Consider the following 18,109-nt stretch of genomic DNA (forward strand, 5'->3'; position numbering starts at 1 on the left):
AGTTCCACTTTTTATTATTCTCCCTTGACTAGTCTGTTTCTTTGACCTACTTCTCTATTTTTTAACCATTACCAGAAAGTTTTGATGGCTGCTGCTTTATAATACAGTTTGAGTATTATAAGAGTGCTATTCTCTCTTTGTCTATATCTCTTTTCATTATTTCCCTTGATATTTTAGAACTTTTATTTTTCCAAATGAACATTTTTTTTATCAAGTTCTATAAAGTATCCCTTTGACAATCTAACTGGATTGTATAACATTAGAAGTATACATTAACTTTGGTAATATTGTCATGGCACAGCCCAGTCATGAGCACTGAATATTTCTCCAGCTATTCAAGTTGTTCTTCCTTCCTTCCTTCCTTCTTCCTTCTTTCCTTCCTTCCTTCCTTCCTTCCTTCCTTCCTTCCTTCTCCTCCCTCCCTCCCTCCTCTCCTCTCCTCCCTCCCTCTCCTCCCTCCCTCTCCCTCCCTCCCCTCTTCTTTCTTTCTTTCTTTCTTTCTTTTTTCTTTCTTTTTCTTCTTCTTTCTTCTTTCTTTCTTTCTTTCTTTCTTTCTTTCTTTCTTTCTTTCTTTCTTTCTTTCTTTCTTTCTTTCTTTCTTTCTTTCTTTCTTTCGCAATGGGGTTAAGTGACTTGCCCAAGGTCACACAGATAGTAAGTGTCAAGTGTCTGATGCCAGATTTGAACTCAGGTCCTCCTGACTTCAGGGCCGGTGCTCTATCCAATGCTCCACCTAGCTGCCCCCTGGTTTTTTATTTCTTTAAGGACAACTTTGTAATTGGGTATTTTGGATATGTAATTTTGTGAGTGGCAGTGTGGCACTGTGAATGGAAGGATGGCTTTGGATAGAAACTGGTTTGGGTTCAAGTCCTGCCTCTTGAGCTAGCTGCTTAACCTCTCAGTGCCCCAGGCAACTTTGTAAGACTATATTTTAGAGAAGGTATGATATGTATTGCTAGAGGGAATTGCTATAAGTAGTTCCTTATAGGTCTGGTCCATTTAATTTCATATTTTAGAGAGAAAATATAGCTAACATTGATTTTTTAAAATAGAACTCCCATCACATAGCATGGAACAGTTTCAGAAATTCTGAGTTTGGGGATGAATGGCTCCAAAAGCTATCTTACTTGAATAAGTATAATAAATGTACGAGGGACCAGCCTGGAATTAGCTGCTGTGCCACCTAGTTGCCCTAGTAAAAGATAACAATTAAAAGCTAAGAGTACTAGACAATAAGCATTTTTACTAAGCACCTACTGGGCAGCTAGGTGGTACAGTGGATAGAGTGCCAGCGCCCGAAGTCAGGAAGACTCATCTTCGTGATTTCAAATCTGGCCTCAGACACTTACTAACTGTGTGACCTTGGGCAAGTCACTTAATTCTGTTTGCCCTCGTTTCTTCATCTGTTAAATGAGTTAGAGAAGGAAATGGCCAACCACTTCAGTATCTTTGGTAAGAAAACCCCACATGGGGTCACACATGACCAAAAACAACTGAACAACAACAACAAAGCACCTGCTAAATGCCAGGCACTGTGCCAAATGCTAGAGAGAAAAAGAAAGGCCAAAAACTAGTCCTTGCTCCTAAAGGAGTTCTCAGTCTAATGGAGGAGAAAACATGGAAACAAACATACGAAAACAAGCTATACTCAAGATAAATTGGAGAATATCAATAAAGGGAAGAAGACATTAGTGTTAAGGGGGATCAGGAAAGGCTTCTTATAAAAGATGGAGTTTTAGTTGGGATTTGAAGGAAGCTAGGGGATGGGGATGAGGGAGAGTATTCCAGGCATGGGGTCAGCCAAGGAAAATGCCCAGAATCTGGAGATGGAGTGTGTTGTGGGAGAAAAATCAAGGAGGCCATTGTTACTAGATCTCAGAATACAGGGCTGGGAGTAAAGCGTAAGAAAAACTAGAAAGGTAGGAGGAGCCAGGCTATGAAGGGCTTTGAATGCCAAACAAAAGATTTATTTTTTGATCCTGGAAGTAATAGGGAGCCACTGGAGTTTATTGAATAGGGAGTTGACATGGTTGTATCTGAACATTAGGGGGCATTAATTTGACAGCTGAGTGGAATGTGGAATGGGAGTGAGGAGAGACTTCAGGCAGGGGGGCCAATCAGCAGGCTATTGCAATAGTCTAGGTATACAATGATGAGGGCCTACACGAGGGTGGTATCAGTGTCAGAAGAGAGCAGGGGGTGTATTCAAGCAGTGTTATGAAGATGTAAAATCAACAGGGCCTGGCAACGAATTGGCTATGGGGGGTAAGAGTGAAGAGTTGAGGATGACCCCTAGGTTGTAAGCTTGGATGACTGAGAAGACGTGGTGCCCTTAACAGTAATTAGGAAAGTTCAGAAGGGGGTATTCATTCCAAACAAAATAGCAGCAAAATTAAAGAGGCAGACTGTTGTAGTGCAAAGAACACTGAATTTGGAGTTAGAGGACCTGGGGTCAAAATCTAATGCAGCCATTTCTTGTATGACCTTGATAAATCACTTAACCTTTCTGGGCCTCAGTTTCCTCATCTGTAAAATATTGGATGTTGGACTTGATTGGAGTAGGGGGGCACATGAACTTGGTCAAGAAAGGTGTCAGCAGTAGAATGTCAGAAATGGATGAGGTACATGGATATGAACAAATTTCTAGGTCTGAGCCTCTAGTTAGAAGCCCTTCTAGTCGACTAATTATAGTTGTTTCCTTCACCAGACCTAGGTATTCAGAATGGCTCAGACCTAGACTTCTCTGTGATACATATAAATCAGAGAGGGGTCTGCACTGGGTGTGAAGCTTTACATTCTACTTAGCAGGGTAGCAAAGGAAGCATGGGCTGTACCTTGAGGATGTTGTGGAGCTAAACCTTACAGGCCAAAGGAATGATGCTAATGATCCAAGGAAATGGTCATTTAGTCTTTTGGAGTTCTGGGTGTTTTTTTTTTAAATTACATAATTTTTCAATTAACAAGCATTTACTTCCTCTCTCACTCACTTCCTCCCCTTCCTCCATGGAAATAAACAACAACAAGACCTTTGTAACAAACATGCAGCATGGTCAAACAAAACAAATTCTCAAATTACCAGTGTCCAAAAAAATGAGTGTCTTATTCTGTACCCTGAATCTATTGCCTCTCTGTCAGGAAGGAGGTGAATAGCATGCTTCATTGTCAGTCTTCTGGAATCATAGTTGATCATTGCATTGATCAGAGTTTTTAAGTCTTTAAGGTTTTTTTTTGGTACAATGTTGTTATTATAGTATAAATTTTTCTCCTGGTTCTGCTGACTTCACTCTGCATCAGTTCATACAAATCTTCCCAGGTTTTTGTGAAACCATACCCTTTCTCATTTCTTACAGAATAATAGTGTGCTGGGTGCTTTTAAAATACCAGGTAGTCAATACTTGGCTCCCAACCAGCAACAGTTTTCCTTGGCTTTGTTGTTTATGTAATTTTGTGGTTGGCTGTAGGAGCACTTGAGTGTTGACTCAGTTGGCTTGGAACTCTGTTACAATGAGATTTATATCTTTTATAACCAGGATAGCAGTGAAGGGAATAAGTGTCAGGAAATAATGTGGGGAGAAACAATAGCTTGAATGAAAATGTGATTTGCATGGAGCAATACACAACTCTGAGCAGTGAGAGGGTAATAAGGCCGGATTTTCTTGGTAGGTGGCAAAACACTCGAGGTACTGTGATTGTGCATGGTTTGGTGTTTTGTTTGTAGAGAATATCTATACTTTGATCTTGAAGGTGGAGAAGAAGTTCTGCCCAAAGTATAAAATGAATTGAAGTCCATCTTCAGAAATTATTTGGCTGGGGAGCCCATAGAGTTGGGTTTTGGTGGTGAAACCATACATCAATGGAGTGTCTGGCTTCCAAGATCCAAATACAGGTTTGAGTTTCAGCAACGATTTCTCATAGGTAATATATTTTATATTTGTGTGGTGAAGTAGGTATATGGTTATAAATATGCTTTTCCCTTGTTAGACTGGGATAAGACCATACCTCTCATTATGTTGGAAGCATTAGTAAAAGGCCATTGTAGACCCAAGGTTGATGTTCTATTAGATTTTTACCTCAAGATAACAAAGATTTGATGGTCTTCAGAGGGACCATTAGAAAATATTATTCTTTTGCAGTAGGTTACTGAGGTGGAATGGTTAAGCAAAATCTACTTGTAATATGAAAAGACAAGTAGCACTCTGCAAATCTCAGGAAATATCAAATATCCTTGAAAGGTCACAAAATATATCCGTTTTGGGTTACATTGACCTTATATGGGTCCTTTTGGATACTGCTAAAAGATGATATACTCCAAGATATAATAATTCAATTCAATACAATGCACATATTAAGCAGCTACTGTGTGTTAAACCCTAGGTAAGATATAAGGTTTAAGTAAAACATAGTCCCTGCCCTCCTGGAGCTTATAGCTGGTAAGGTGGATAAGACCCTCATGCAAATAACTATAGTACAAATAAATGGATAAATACATCAGGAAGGTGCCAAGTGAGTTCCAAGTGGGAAGGTTATTACCAAAGGAGGGGGAGGGTGGAGAAGTGAAGCAGAAAAGACTTCTTGGAGGAGGTATCATTTGAATTTGGTTTAAAGGTTGGTAAGAATTTATCGGGGGCAGCTAGGTGGCATAGTGGATAGAGCACTGGCCCTGGAGTCAGGGGGACCTGAGTTCAAATCTGGCTTCAGACACTTGACACTAGCTGTGGGACACTGGGCAAGTCACTTAACCCCATTGCCTAGCCCCCCCTCAAAAGAAAAAAGAATTTATCAAATGGGAAGAGGGTTAAGGAAGAAAAGGGAGAGAGCATTCTAGGCATAGGGAACAGTGTGGGCAAAAACAGAGTCAGGAAAGCATAGGAAGTCTAAGAGAATAGTTCAGCAGTGCTACTTAGAAAGATATCATTCTCCTCTGTCTCCTTTTCTATGAATACTTTGTGTGTGTATGCTTGTATTTTTGTAACATCAAAAAATTTCCTATAGAAAGGAATTTTCTGGTAGACGACATGGGTTTTTTTGGGAGGGGGACTAGGAATTTCCCAAAATAATCAAGTTATATTTTAACCTTTTGCATTTGATATACACCTCTGTTTTCAAGGAGAAATCTCTGCATGTGCATATGTGATTTACTGGGTCTAATAAATGCTATTGTCATGATTGAAAGATCTTTGGGTTTCCACAGCAAAGAGTATTCTGGGAAGCAGAATCCATTTGAATCCTTTTTTTTTTTTTTGCTGGTCTGGGAGACAAATGAGCAGAAATGAATGAGGAACATGATAGACAAGGATGAAGGGAGGTCAGAAGGGCAGAAAAGGAGATGAATGTGTTGAAAATGGGGATATGAGAAAGGAGATGTAATTGGAAAGAATGGCAGGAGAATGAGGAAGTAATACATAAAGGGACAATGGGGGATATGAAGAGTGGAAGTGATGGGAGATATGTTAAGGGGTTATATGATGAGCAGGGAGGAGATAGAATCCTTGATCGAGTAAATAGTGGGGCAAAGATAGAGGGTGATGGAAAGAAAAGGAAGAACATAATTTGGGGAGGATGGGGGAGAAAGGAAGGCATTTTGGGGAGAACAACACATAATTTAGGACATGATGGAAGGATGAGGGATATAATACAGGGAGGAAGGGGAAGAGAAGAATGGAAGTTTTATACCTTTAGTTTACTTGTAACAGCTGGTCCTTAGATGCACTCCTGGAACTTTGGGAAGAGAAAACTTGGGTGATGATCATAAAAGGCAAGCTGGAGGCTGGGTAGTGAAAGGCAAGAGCCCTTAACAAAAAGTCTAGCATTTGGGGTGAGGGAATTAGGGAAAACTCTGGGAATAAGGGAAGATGATTCTAGGAGTAGATCTGGGATCTGGGGAAAGGTTTTTGTTGGAGAGGGGTAGGTCTAAGAGAGGAGAGAAAGGCCCAACTTGTGGGGCCAGCATTAAGGATAGAGGCACTCTAGAGGAGGTATAGGTAGAGAATGGGGGTAGGGAGTTGGGAAAGGGAAGACAGGTCTTTGGAAGTAAGTTGGGAGAGGAGAGGGACTAAAGATTTCCTATAAGATCAGAGGGGTAGGGGTTTATATAGAAGCTTCCAGACCAGTAATTGAGGGATTCATTCCCCTGGCAACTAGAACCCTTACTCCATAGCAACAACAATTCCAATTGTTAGGGGGCTGGTTTCTGAGGGGGTAGCAGGACCTGACAGAATGGGGATGCTGGGAAGTATACGGAAGGGGGTGCTACCAGTAAGGACAATGGTAGAACTGGCAGTGGAGGCCGGAGGCAGGGAGAGGGGTGGAGGCTAGAAGATGAGGTGTTAAGAGTGAGGACATTGAGAGGGGCTGGCAGAAGGCATATAGGAGGATGGGACTGTCAGTGGGGACTTTGAGGAGGCTAACAGAGAGGGTGTTGGAGGTGAGGTCTTGAGGGAGAGGGTCAGTAGAGAGGGTGGGGAAGGGCTAGCAGAGGGCTTGCAATGCTGGAAGAGGAGATCTAGAAATGCGAGCTGCGAGAGGGTAAGGTATGAAGTTAGGTTTTCCTTGAGGCGGGGAATATTTCTTCCCAGAGGGTTGTCATTACAAGGAGGGGAAGCAGTCTCATTGGTAGAGGTAGGGGTCAGATTCCATGGAACGCCCCTGGAACGTCCTTCCAGTGTGGGGGAGGCAAAGAGGGGCGGGCAAGGAGATGAGGTTCTGTCTCAGGAGCCGGAGGGCAGTACCTGTATGGGGCCAATGGGGCCAGTCAAACTGACCCTGAGTATGACCAATGGGATCGGACAAGGGGGTGGGTTTTATCCTACAAGGCCTATAGAGCCAGTGGAAGGCGGGGCGTCAGAATGACGTTGAGTGGAGGGCCGCTGCTTGGCCTGGTCTTGCAGCTCAGAGCCGCCCCCGCCCCCGCCGCCGCCCCTGGCGCGGCCCAGGGACCCCAGGCCCTGGAAGCCGCAGCCAAACGCGAGGGGGCCGCCACCTCCTTTCCATCCCCCCACCTCCCACCTCCTCATCCAGGGAGCCCAGTACCAGGCTCTAGACTCCTGTGCTTACCCACTCATTTCAGGACCCTCACCCCCGCCCCCCTCCCATTCCAGGACTACCTCTTTCTCCTCCCATCACTGGAGTCCCCTTTCCTCCGCCCCTTTCACTTCGCCTCATCTCCCCTCACATCCTGGAAACACGCCTAAATCCTTGCTCCATCTCATCTTTCTCATTATGGAGCAGAACAGCGGCCTTTTCCCACTTCAGCACCAAGAACAGCCCCTCTTCCTGCCTTTTTCTCATCAGCTCTCCCAGTCGCAGCCCCTCTACTTGTCTCTCTCCCAGCAGGACTCCCTTCCCCTTTCCCAGCCTCTCTCTCAGCCCCAGCCCCTTTCTCAGCCCCAGCCTCTTTCCTTGCCTATTCCCCAGCCTCTGTCGCTACCTTTGAACCAGCCCCTGTTTCTCTCTCAGCCTCTTTCACAGCCTTTGCCCCTCTCTCAGTCTTTGTCTGTTTCCAAGCCCTTATCCCTTTCCAAACCTCTACCCCTCTCCCAATTTCTGTCCCTTCCCCTCTCCCAGGCGCTGCCTCTCTCCCAGCCTCTGTCCCCGTCCCTCTCCCAGCCTTGGCTCTGGTCTGGGCTCCAACTGCCACCTTCACTGTTCTTGCTGCTGCTGCTGCTCTTTGTGCTGTGCCCAGGGGCTGGTGAGTGCAGAAGCAGAGAGACATTGGAGGCTAGAAGGGGGTTTGTCCTGGAAGAAGCAAAGCAAGGAGAAAGGGGAGGGAAGGAAGAGTGAGAGAGGAAGGGGAGGGATGAAGGAGGGAATGAGCTGGGTATGAAATGGGGAAATCAGATTGGGAAAGAGATATTGAAAAGACAGGAAACTCCTGGGGGCAGAGGGCTGTAAAAGTGGGGGCTACAGGGTGAGGGATGTGGGAGACAGTGCGAGGGGCAAAGGCTTTCTGTATATTGTGTTTTCCCCCATCCGTCATTCCTGTTGCTTGTTTTCTCAAATAGGAGTTATCATCACTGGGGATAGGGGTGAGAGGAGAAGATGCCATTAAGTAGTTACTCGATTTTGCCATTAAAGTCTGATGAGGGAAGCCATAGCCTTTGTCCTTGGGAAGCCTCCAGTCTGATGCTTGAGACAGGAAACACATAACATAGGTTTAAGAGAGTACCTTCCAAGAAACATGTTTTAAATGTAAAGAGACACAGGACAAATCCTATTATAATTGACTTTGAGGGAATGTTCAAATTCTTTATCTGTACTGTATCTTTTCTTTATAAAATAATATTGCTCAAAGTAAGTTGAATGTTTCAGATAATTGCAAAAAAATTTAGTATTTCCATCAGCTGAATGCATTTCTAATTTCCTTTAGAATCAGAAGATTTTGAAGTTGGAAGGAACCTTACAGATAATCTAGTTTAACACCCTTAATTTAGAGATCAGCTTGCTGAAGTCCTAGGTAGATTAAATGACTTGACTGAACACAAGTGAATTAGTGGAAGGGCTGGAACAAGAACACAGGTCTTCCAATTCCTAGTGCAGTGGTCTTTTATAAGTACACCATATTGTCTCCAACAGCGGTTCTCTGTCTGAGACACAGACTAAGGCAAAAGCAGTGAAAAGGGCCAATTTCTAACCATTAGACCACCAGGAATCATGTGCACACCATGTCTCTGCATGAGATGCTCCTTTGGAAAAAACATCCCTCTTGTGCCTTCTGCTTGTGCTCTGGGTCCAATCAGGTTGCAGTATAAGACTTATATGGAAGGTGACTGGACATGGTGAGGCAGGATAGGGTCTGGAGCTACAAGTCCCAGGTAAGAGATAAGAGATCTTATACTGTACTTGCTGGTACTGCTTCGATAGCTATCATAACCCTTCTCTGTTGGTGGGATATACTTAAAGAGTATCGAGAAATATTCAGGGAATTGGGGTAAGAAGTCTTCGTCAGGGAAGCCAGAAGAAATGCAAAAAATATACAATTCTACCCTTGTGACTCATCTAAAAGACAGGAAAGAACAATGGACCCAGAGAAAGACTCCTAGGACATGTTTGTTCTAGCACTATGGCTGTGGGAAAGAATAATAATAATACACTACTTTGAGGGAAAAAATATTGTAAACCTTGAAGTGTATATAAATGAGTTATTATTTTTGGAAATGAGAGTTACTATTTTTTGTCCTTAAAATTATAAAAGTGCACTTTCTTTTCTCCATTTATTTTCATTCATATTTTTACTATTATGATAAGTAGTGAAAAAATTCCACATCATTGAACTGAAGCATTGGAGGCCTTCCTGGGGGTGCCTGGGGTTACCTCAGCTGCTGCATTTACTCCAGCTTGGATTTATACATTAAGGTATAGGAAAGATGGATATAATTGGGGGAGGGGGAAAGAGTTTCACACACTAGTCTTATAGGATCAGAGGATTTAGAGCTTGAACAGATGTTAGGGTCCAATCCTTTCATTTTACAAAGATGGAAACTGAGGCTTAGAGGTTAAGTGACTTATCAAAGGTCAAACAGAATAAATAGAATTCAAACCCAGACTCTCTACACCCCTTCAAACTTCTATTGATGTTCAAGGACTTTAATTGGCAATAAATGCTCTATGGCAACACGTCACCTTTTCTCTCTCTTATTTTTCTTTTTTTGAAAACTCAAAAATTAATTTCATTCCTATACCAAATTTATCGAGCCACTGATTGAAGTATGATTAGAAGTACAGCATATTGTTTGAGGACAGGGAAGAATGTATTTAACCAGAAACTTGTTCACTTGATCAAGAGAATGTTAAATTAGAATAATAGGGGAGAGAGAAAAATGCCATATGAGGCTGTTAAATCAGAAACCTGGAGGATAGAAAAATAGTAATTGTGGAAGAAATGCACAATAATTTACAAGATAGCCAGAAATGGTGTTTGTAGTGCTACTCATGGACTCAGATGTCTATATAGAAAATAGTATGATTAGAAACAAAGGCAAAGCATAGCAGTAGATCATTTCATTGAGGATAAAAGGAGAGGGCTGCAAGTAGTGTTGTTGTTGAAATATACAACAGACTTCCAGACCAGATGAAGGATATGGATCATACCTTTACAAAATAGATCACAAAAACTGGTACAGAGGCAAGGTATGGAAGTGATGGAGAATTTCAAGTTTCCCAGTCTCTTTTGGGAGTTTTATTCAAATAGAAGTGGAGCATTTGATAAATTCTTTAATGATTTGCCAACAATTGATTTATCAGAAAGTAGAAGAAGTAACAAAGGATACTGCTTCTTTGGGCCTTATTCTGATTTGTGGAATTTGGTGACTTGAATCAGAAATCTGCTATTTTGTACCTGTGTGGCACTTAACATTTCTGAGTCTGTTTCCTCCTCTGTAAAACAAGGGAGTTGGTTTAGATGATTCAAGGTCCTTCCAGTGTTGCATCCTAGGATCCTATAATTTTCTTGTCTTATTTCTCCTCCTCCTCCTCCTCCTCCTCCTCCTCCTCCTCCTCCTCTCCTCCTCTCCTCCTTCTTCTTCTTCTTCTTCTTCTTCTTCTTCTTCTTCTTCTTCTTCTTCTTCTTCTTCTTCTTCTTCTTCTTCTTCTTCCTCTTCCTCCTCCTCCTCCTCTTCCAGCTGCTGTATCTGTAACAGTAAAATGTAAGCTTTTGGGGGACAAAGGCTATTTTACCTTCAACTTTGTATTCCTGTTGCCTAGAACAGTGCCTGTCACATAGTATCTGCTTAACAAAAGCTTGTCCAATTGAATTGAACTTTTAGTTAACTCCTTTGGATCATAAGTTCCAAAGGATTGGCTTAGAGTTATTACGGATCTTAGGAGTCGTCCAGTCTGACCCTTTTATTTTGCAATTGATAAAACTGAAGCCAGAGATGTGAACTGATTTGCTCAAGGTCACATAGGTCATAAAGTAGTAAAGCCAGGATTTGAATACAAATTTTCTGACTCCAAAACCATAGCTCTTTCCAGTATACCATACTTCCTGCAGCTTCTATTACTAAGTAGGAAATTCAGCTTTTTTTTTTCAGTATCTGTTATGACCAGATTCCACCCCCCCCCCCATTCTGCTTCTTTCCATCTCTGGATTATCTGACAATGGACTTAATGCATAGACAAAGCCCATCTTGGTCAGGGGCCCTGGCTGCTTTGATTGACTTCTAACCCTTGAATTTGTTTTTCCAGTGATGACACCCCTGTAGGATTCCTGTACAAAAACTTGCCTTCAAAGGAAGCAGTGATCATTAGGTTCTACTATATTTTCATGAAAAAGTTATGCCATATTAACCCACTTTGCTTTTTTGATAGAGTGATTGCATTGACATTTGAAGGAAAAGCTATAGAAATAGCATAGCTGTGTTTCAGTGAAACTATTGGCAAAGATACTTTTGAAAACAAGATGGAGAAATGTGGGTTGGATAATAATACAGTTAGGTGGATCTATCAATGATTGAATAGCCAGTTATACCCAATGAATGTTGATTAATAGATTGATGTCATTCGTGAAGGAGGTTTCTTTTGTGTGACTCAGAGATGTGACCTTGGCCTTATTCTCTTCAACATGTTTCTCAAAGACTTGAAGTGAGGACATGTAGAAGATATGCTTATCCAATTTGTGGATGGAATGAACCTGGGAGGGATAGCTATTACATTGTGGATGACAGAATCAGAATCCAAAACTATCTTGATAGATTAGAATAATTGATAAAGTCTAGCAAGATATTATTTAATAGGTGTAGGAGATTCATCAAGAGATTTCCTTGCTTAACCTGACGTATATACAGTGAGATGAGCTGTTTCAACTTTTGATTGTACCTTCCTATGGAGAGGTGCCTCTAGAAGAGGTCGGTCTCAGTGATTACAGATAAATTGGTTGGCTTGGCCTTTTGTGGAATAGATCATCATGGGAGGAGGCACTCCCTTTAACTGACTTATAAAAGAGAGTCTTTTAAGATGTTTTTTCTTTTAAAAATTACTTATGCTCTTTTTAAAGTATTGCCATCAGTTCTCCATGATACTCCCTCTATCTCCTTCTTGTATAAATCTTGCTGATTACAAAGTATAGTTGAGCAATATAAGTTAACATTTGCCTGTGCTTGACAATATATGCCTTATTCCACACCAATAGTATGCCATCTCTTGGATGAGAAGTGGGAGATATTCTTCACCATCATGTTTGGCTACTGTACTGATCACTGTTCTAAAGCTGCCTAAAAAGGGAATCTTTGAAGACTCTAGCCTCTTTTCTCCCTTTGGTCTTTCTCCCTTCTTTTTGGAAGACAGACCAGAGTGCAGCAAAGCTAAGAATGGACCTGTGTCCTGGGCATGGGGAACTTTCCCCCTTTAGTCAATAATGTCTGCCTTAGGCAGAGACACATGGCAGTTGCAGGTACTCTCATGCCCATATAACCCAAGAGTTGGACCCCATATTCCTTGACCCACTCTTAGAGAGTCAGTTGCATAACTTCTCAGCCTGAGAGAGCAGCTGTAAATAAGGGTGGGAATTCCTGAAACCTAGCCTCCTGGATAGAGGAGGGGAGAGAGTTGTTAGGCAGTGTGATCATGGAATTCACTCTTTTGGTGAGAGATGAGAGATTTCCTGGAACTCTTGAGAAGTTGCCTGCTAGCTACCCAAAGTTCAAGTAATAGGGCACCTAACCTTATATTGAGAGAGTGTGAATTCTTTGATAGTTTTAGCCTCTTGGAGAAAAAGAACCTACCCATGACCCTCAATCTTGGAGGAACAGGAGAGGTATCTATGCCATGATATGGGAAAGCAAAAGACCTGATTTGGAGTTATTTGAAGGGTGAAAGTCTGATGGGTAAAGAGACAGTCTCTTTAGCAATCCATAAATTTGTTTCCTCATGGGGGGAGTCTAAGTTTCTTTGGGTAGCACCACAAATCTTTGTGCTTCTATTGTTCTTAGACTGAAAACAGAACTCACCTGCCTAGGCACTTCAGGTATATTTTTCTTCTTGGGGAAGTCCATGCCGCAGGGTAGAATTTTAAGTCTCCATAGAGTTCTCATATGAAGCAGGGACTTCCTGAAATGTTAGGGGCTTGCCTCCTTAGTAAGTCCAAATATGCTTCCTTTCTGAAGAAAGTGCAGACCATAGGAAGTTGCTGTTAGTTGGGAAGGTTTTAGGACCATGAAGAAGGGTGAAATTCACTGGAAGAGAGAATAGCATTGATTGTTCATGAGTTATGTCAGTCTTTTATGTGGTTTTGAATTTTTAGTGTTGTAGAATAAAGGCTGTCTTGTGTTTTTACCCTGAATGCTTGTATAGAATCTGGAAAGCCTCTTATCCACATTTATGTAGATCTAGTCTCAAAGTACATTTGGGTTGCATTTTAACAATTGTACATAATGTATTTTTTTCCAATTACATGTAAAGACAGTTTTCAATATTTTTTTTATAAGATTTTGAGTTCCAAATTTTTCTTCTTCCCTCTCTCCTCTCCCTCCTCCCCAGGAGGGCAAGCAATATGATATAGGTTATACATGTACAGTCACGTTAAACGTATTTCCACATTAGTCATGTTGTGAAAGAAGAAACAGAACAAAACAGAAAAACCATGAAAAAAAAACAAAAAAACCCCAAATAAAGTAAAAATAGCATGTTTTGATCTGCATCCAGACTCCATAGTTCTTTCTCTGGATGTGGATAGCTTTCTCCATCATAAATTTTTTAGAATTGTCTTGTATACATTGTATACAGTGCTGAGAAGAGTTATGTCTATCATAGTTGATCATCACACAATGTTGCTCTTACTGTATACAATGTTTTTCTGGTTCTTCTTACATCATTCAGTGTCAGTTTATGTAAGTCTTTCCAGGTTTCTCTGAAATCCACTTGCTCATCTTTTTTCTTCTTTTTTTTTTTTGGCAATTGCGGTTAAGTGACTTGCTCAGGGTCACACAGCTGATAAGTGTCAAGTGCTTGGTCTGAGGCCACATTTGAACTCAGGTCCTCCTGACTTCAGGGCTGGTACTCTATCCACTGTGCCACCTAGCTGCCCCTCATCATTTCTCATAGCACAATATTCCATTACATTCATATACCACAACTTGGTCAGCCATTCCCCAACTGATGGGCATTTCCTCAATGTCCAGTTCTTTGCCATCACAAAAAGAGTTGCTATAAATATTTTTGTACCTATGGATCCTTTTCCCTTTTTATGGTTTCTTTGGGATATAGACCTAATAGTGGTATTGCTGAGTCAAAGGGTATGGACAGTTTGATTGCTTTTTTGGCATAGTTCATTTGGGTTACATTCTGAGATTTGCTAGAGGTAACTCTAGGTTAGGAGGGTAATGTAAGCCAACATTTTTGATATTGAGGATTGCCTTTGAGATTGAATCCAATCTATGTAAACCAGATTTTGGGGTGCTGGGCCATGGGTTACAGAGAGAATAAGGCACTTGGATTTAATGTTGGGCAAATAGATTTTTATAAATCCACTGCCCAGGTAAAGGATATAAGATGACTAGTTCAATAGCCATTCATGTAAAAAAGATGAGGATTTTAGTTGATTAAAAGCTCAGTAGGAGTTAATGTCATGCTATGACAGGTAGCAAAATTTTCCCATTATTGAAGGTCTACAAAGGCTGGATAACTCCTTGTTGGCAATGTTATAGAAGGGATTACTCTTCAGGTATAGGTTAGATTATATGGGCTCTGAGGTCCCTTCCAACACTGAAATTTTATGATTTTTGCAACATGTCTGATTCTGATTTATCCTATGTATGGCATGACATGGAAGTCAAAACAACTGATGAACTTTTAGGCTGTATAGATGGAAGTATAGTGTTCAGAACAAGGGAGATGACGGTTCTGCTGTTGTCTGTCTTGGTCAGATCAAACCTGGAAGAGCATGTACTGTTCTGGCAACTGAATTTTAAGAATGTGACATGCATTCTGAGTTAGCTCCATCTTGTCCCTAGATTGGAAGGCATGAACCCAGAAGAATAATGACAAATTGGACGATGCTTGGAAGAGAGCTGCCAGAAGGGGACTCAAGACTGTGTTTGACTAGGAATGGTTGCGAGAATTAGGAATGGTTAGCCTGGGGAACTTATGACTTAGGGAGAATGTAGTGTCCTTAACCTGGATATTATAGGCCATATACATGCACTTATATGCCTCTGTGTGCATATGTGACATGTGATTATAAATTAGGAGAAGGAATCTCATTTTAGTGGCATTGATACTGATGAGAATTTTTATAACACATGAAGACAAGTATGCTCATTTTAGTAATCTAATTAGAGTAATGGAATATGTCATGCAAAACGAAGGTCATGTATGTGAAAATAAGCTTTGTAATGACTTCAGTGTCATAATGAAATTTCCTATTAGATAATTCAGACCACAAGAAGTAGCAGGTATAAATGAATAGAACACCAGACTTGACCTGAAGGAGACTTGGGTTCAAATCCCAGCCCTCCCCCTCCACTTACTATCTATGTGATCATATTTGAATCACTTTGCTTCCTGTGCCTCAGGCAACTGTCCAAGTCATGGAAGTTGTAGAAGGGTTGCAACTTGGCTATGGAATCCCTTTGTGGATGAAATCACATGTCCTTGACATTTTGACCCAACACAAGCCATGTGAACATATTTCTTACTGTGACTTGAGTGTTGCAGTGAAATTTACCTTGGGTAATGAAGTCATCTGCATGAGTTTACATGTCTTTATGACATTTAAAATCTTTTCATTATCTTGCTCTTCTTACAATCATAGTATTTAACTGGGATTCTGTGGACCATTTGCATATATTTTTGTGGGCTTTGGTGCACATGTAATTGACATGGCTAAAAAGTAATAAGATAAATTTCATAAGCCAAATGAGGAAATTAGATATTTTTACTCCAAGGTCATCCTTTCCACATTTATGATTCTGGCCTTTGCTTTGTGATGAGTGGGATTCACCCTGGCTCTTGAAGGCCATTATGTGAGTGCATTCATTATCATGGCTTGACGGTTGTAAGAGATGCTTCAGGCTCTGTATAATAAACACATTTTTTATTGGGAATTTAGAAATGTTTTCATTACTGCGATCTGGGTGTTAAAATAGTGCTTATTTATAAAATAAATGTTACCAAAGCCTTTTGTTTTTATTTCACCATCATTTCTGGTTACATCTCTTTCCCTTTGTCTTCCAACATGGAACTCTCCCTTGTATCAAATAAAAAAGGTTAAGCAAAAAACCCAAGTGGTGTAGTGATCATGTCTGAAAATGTAAGCAACATTCTGCCCTTGTGGTCCATTGTTTCTCTGTGGAAAGAAGGGAGGGGTCATGCTGTTATCTATTCCTTTTAGTGATCCTTTCATTTCATTGTAACATTGTGTGCATCCTGTGCAGCTCTTTATCTCAGGCTGTTTATCAGTTTACACAGACCTCCTCATTTTCCTTTAAATTCATCGTACTTGTTTTTTCTTACTACCACACAATAATCTATCCTGTTCACATACCACAAACCATCCACCAAACAGTGGGCACTCATATTATATTCAGTTAATTTGTGACCACATAAGTGCTACTATGGATATTTTAGTATGTATGGGGTCATCTGTACTGTTTTTGTTTGCCCTGAAGGGCATTCCTAGTAGTGTTATTTCTGATAGAATCCAACCTGAAGATCACATACCACATCCATGTCTTTCTATGTATGGTATGTGTATATACAAGGTCAAACTTACAGAGTAACTAAATTGCATTTAATAAATTGGTGATGCTGTTGAAAATAATTGGCTGTTATACACGCTTTAACATTTGCAAAGCACTTTAACTCATTTGAACCTCACAAGAAACCTGCAAATTTATTATTCTCATTTTATAGACAAGGAAACTGAGGCTCAGTGCAATTAAGTGGCTTGCCAATGGTGACACAAGTAATAAGCACAGAGGGGAAATTTGAATACATACCTTCCTGACTCCAATTCTAGCACTCTATCATTTGTACCACATCATTCTCATTGCCTTATTGTCATATAATACATATTCATGGCATTAGTATTATGATGGGGTCTACAAGGAAATTTGTTGCTATTTGTTTTGGTAACGTGACTTACCCTGCACGTTGTTGGTTCTGTACAGAGAACTCAGCTCTTATCCTTATTGTGGTGGTACAATGGAACTTATTCAGGATAAGGCAGTCTTTATATGAATGCATTCATTATTATCTTGGTATTATAATAAGAACATCTGGCTATAACACAGACTGTGGGGTATGAGAGCTTTTCTTTCAATGACCTTGGTGTTATTGGGTTTACCTCTGATAAGGGAGGATGTGTGTATAAGATATCTATAGAAAGAGAGCATGGTACACTGGAAAGAGTATTCAACCAGAGTCAGAAGATGGATCTACTAGTTTATTAGCTGTTTGACCATTGACACGACCCTCAATTTCTCTGAGCCCTATCTGTAAATTCAGAATGCTAATGCTTGTACTATCACAGAGTTGTCATGTGGCTCAGATGAGATAAAGCCTATAAAGTGCTTTGTAAACCATACAGACTATATAAATATGTGATTTACACTATTGTAGTTTCCCTGGTGTTGTGATGGCATTTATCATGTAAGCCATACCAGTGGGAAGGATTCTGTTCCATTATTTAGTAGGTAGAGTACGACCAGGGTAGAGCATAGTAGTACTCTCAACCCTCTCATTCTAAACATCATTCCACTCCTAATGAAGACCATTTTTTAAAATTGTCTCATGTTGATCTTGCAGCTATCATTTCATGGGAAAATGATGAGAAACAGTAAACCCTTCATCTTGCAGGGGTCCTGGGGATAGCGGACCTTTGCAAGTTACAGAAGTTAGTGCTACTGAGAATTTAGTAGATACAGAATGAAAGTGAAGTGTCAAGACTTGGGGTGGCAGTGAGGAAGAGTGGGCAGTGGTGTCCCCTATTTTTCTCTTCCCAGGTCTAGGCTGTATGATACGTGGATGAGAAGCAAGGTTGTGCTAAGCCAGCTGGACCCTGTTGTGAGATTCAGTGTGAGCATTTACGCCTCAAAAATCAGCAAATGCTACATTTCAGGGCTTGATTTATTATTTTGTTGATTGTTGAGACTCAAGAAAATGATGGAGAAAATATTAA

General features: G+C 40.8%; 1 protein-coding gene across 1 annotated transcript in view; it reads left to right on the plus strand.

The window, feature by feature from the left end:
• The first annotated feature begins 6,905 nt into the window (after positions 1-6,905).
• TMEM8B (transmembrane protein 8B) overlaps positions 6,906-18,109 on the plus strand; it is a 71,176-nt gene continuing 59,972 nt past the window's right edge. Inside the window, exon 1 of the mRNA XM_020977117.2 lies at positions 6,906-7,687. Coding sequence (XP_020832776.1) covers positions 7,219-7,687 — 469 coding nt within the window. The 5' untranslated portion in view covers positions 6,906-7,218. The remainder of the gene's footprint in view (positions 7,688-18,109) is intronic.

This window comes from Phascolarctos cinereus, unplaced genomic scaffold, assembly GCF_003287225.1.
Source record: "Phascolarctos cinereus isolate Bilbo 61053 unplaced genomic scaffold, phaCin_HiC Scaffold_4;HRSCAF=312, whole genome shotgun sequence".
NCBI classification, from domain to species: Eukaryota; Metazoa; Chordata; class Mammalia; order Diprotodontia; family Phascolarctidae; genus Phascolarctos; species Phascolarctos cinereus.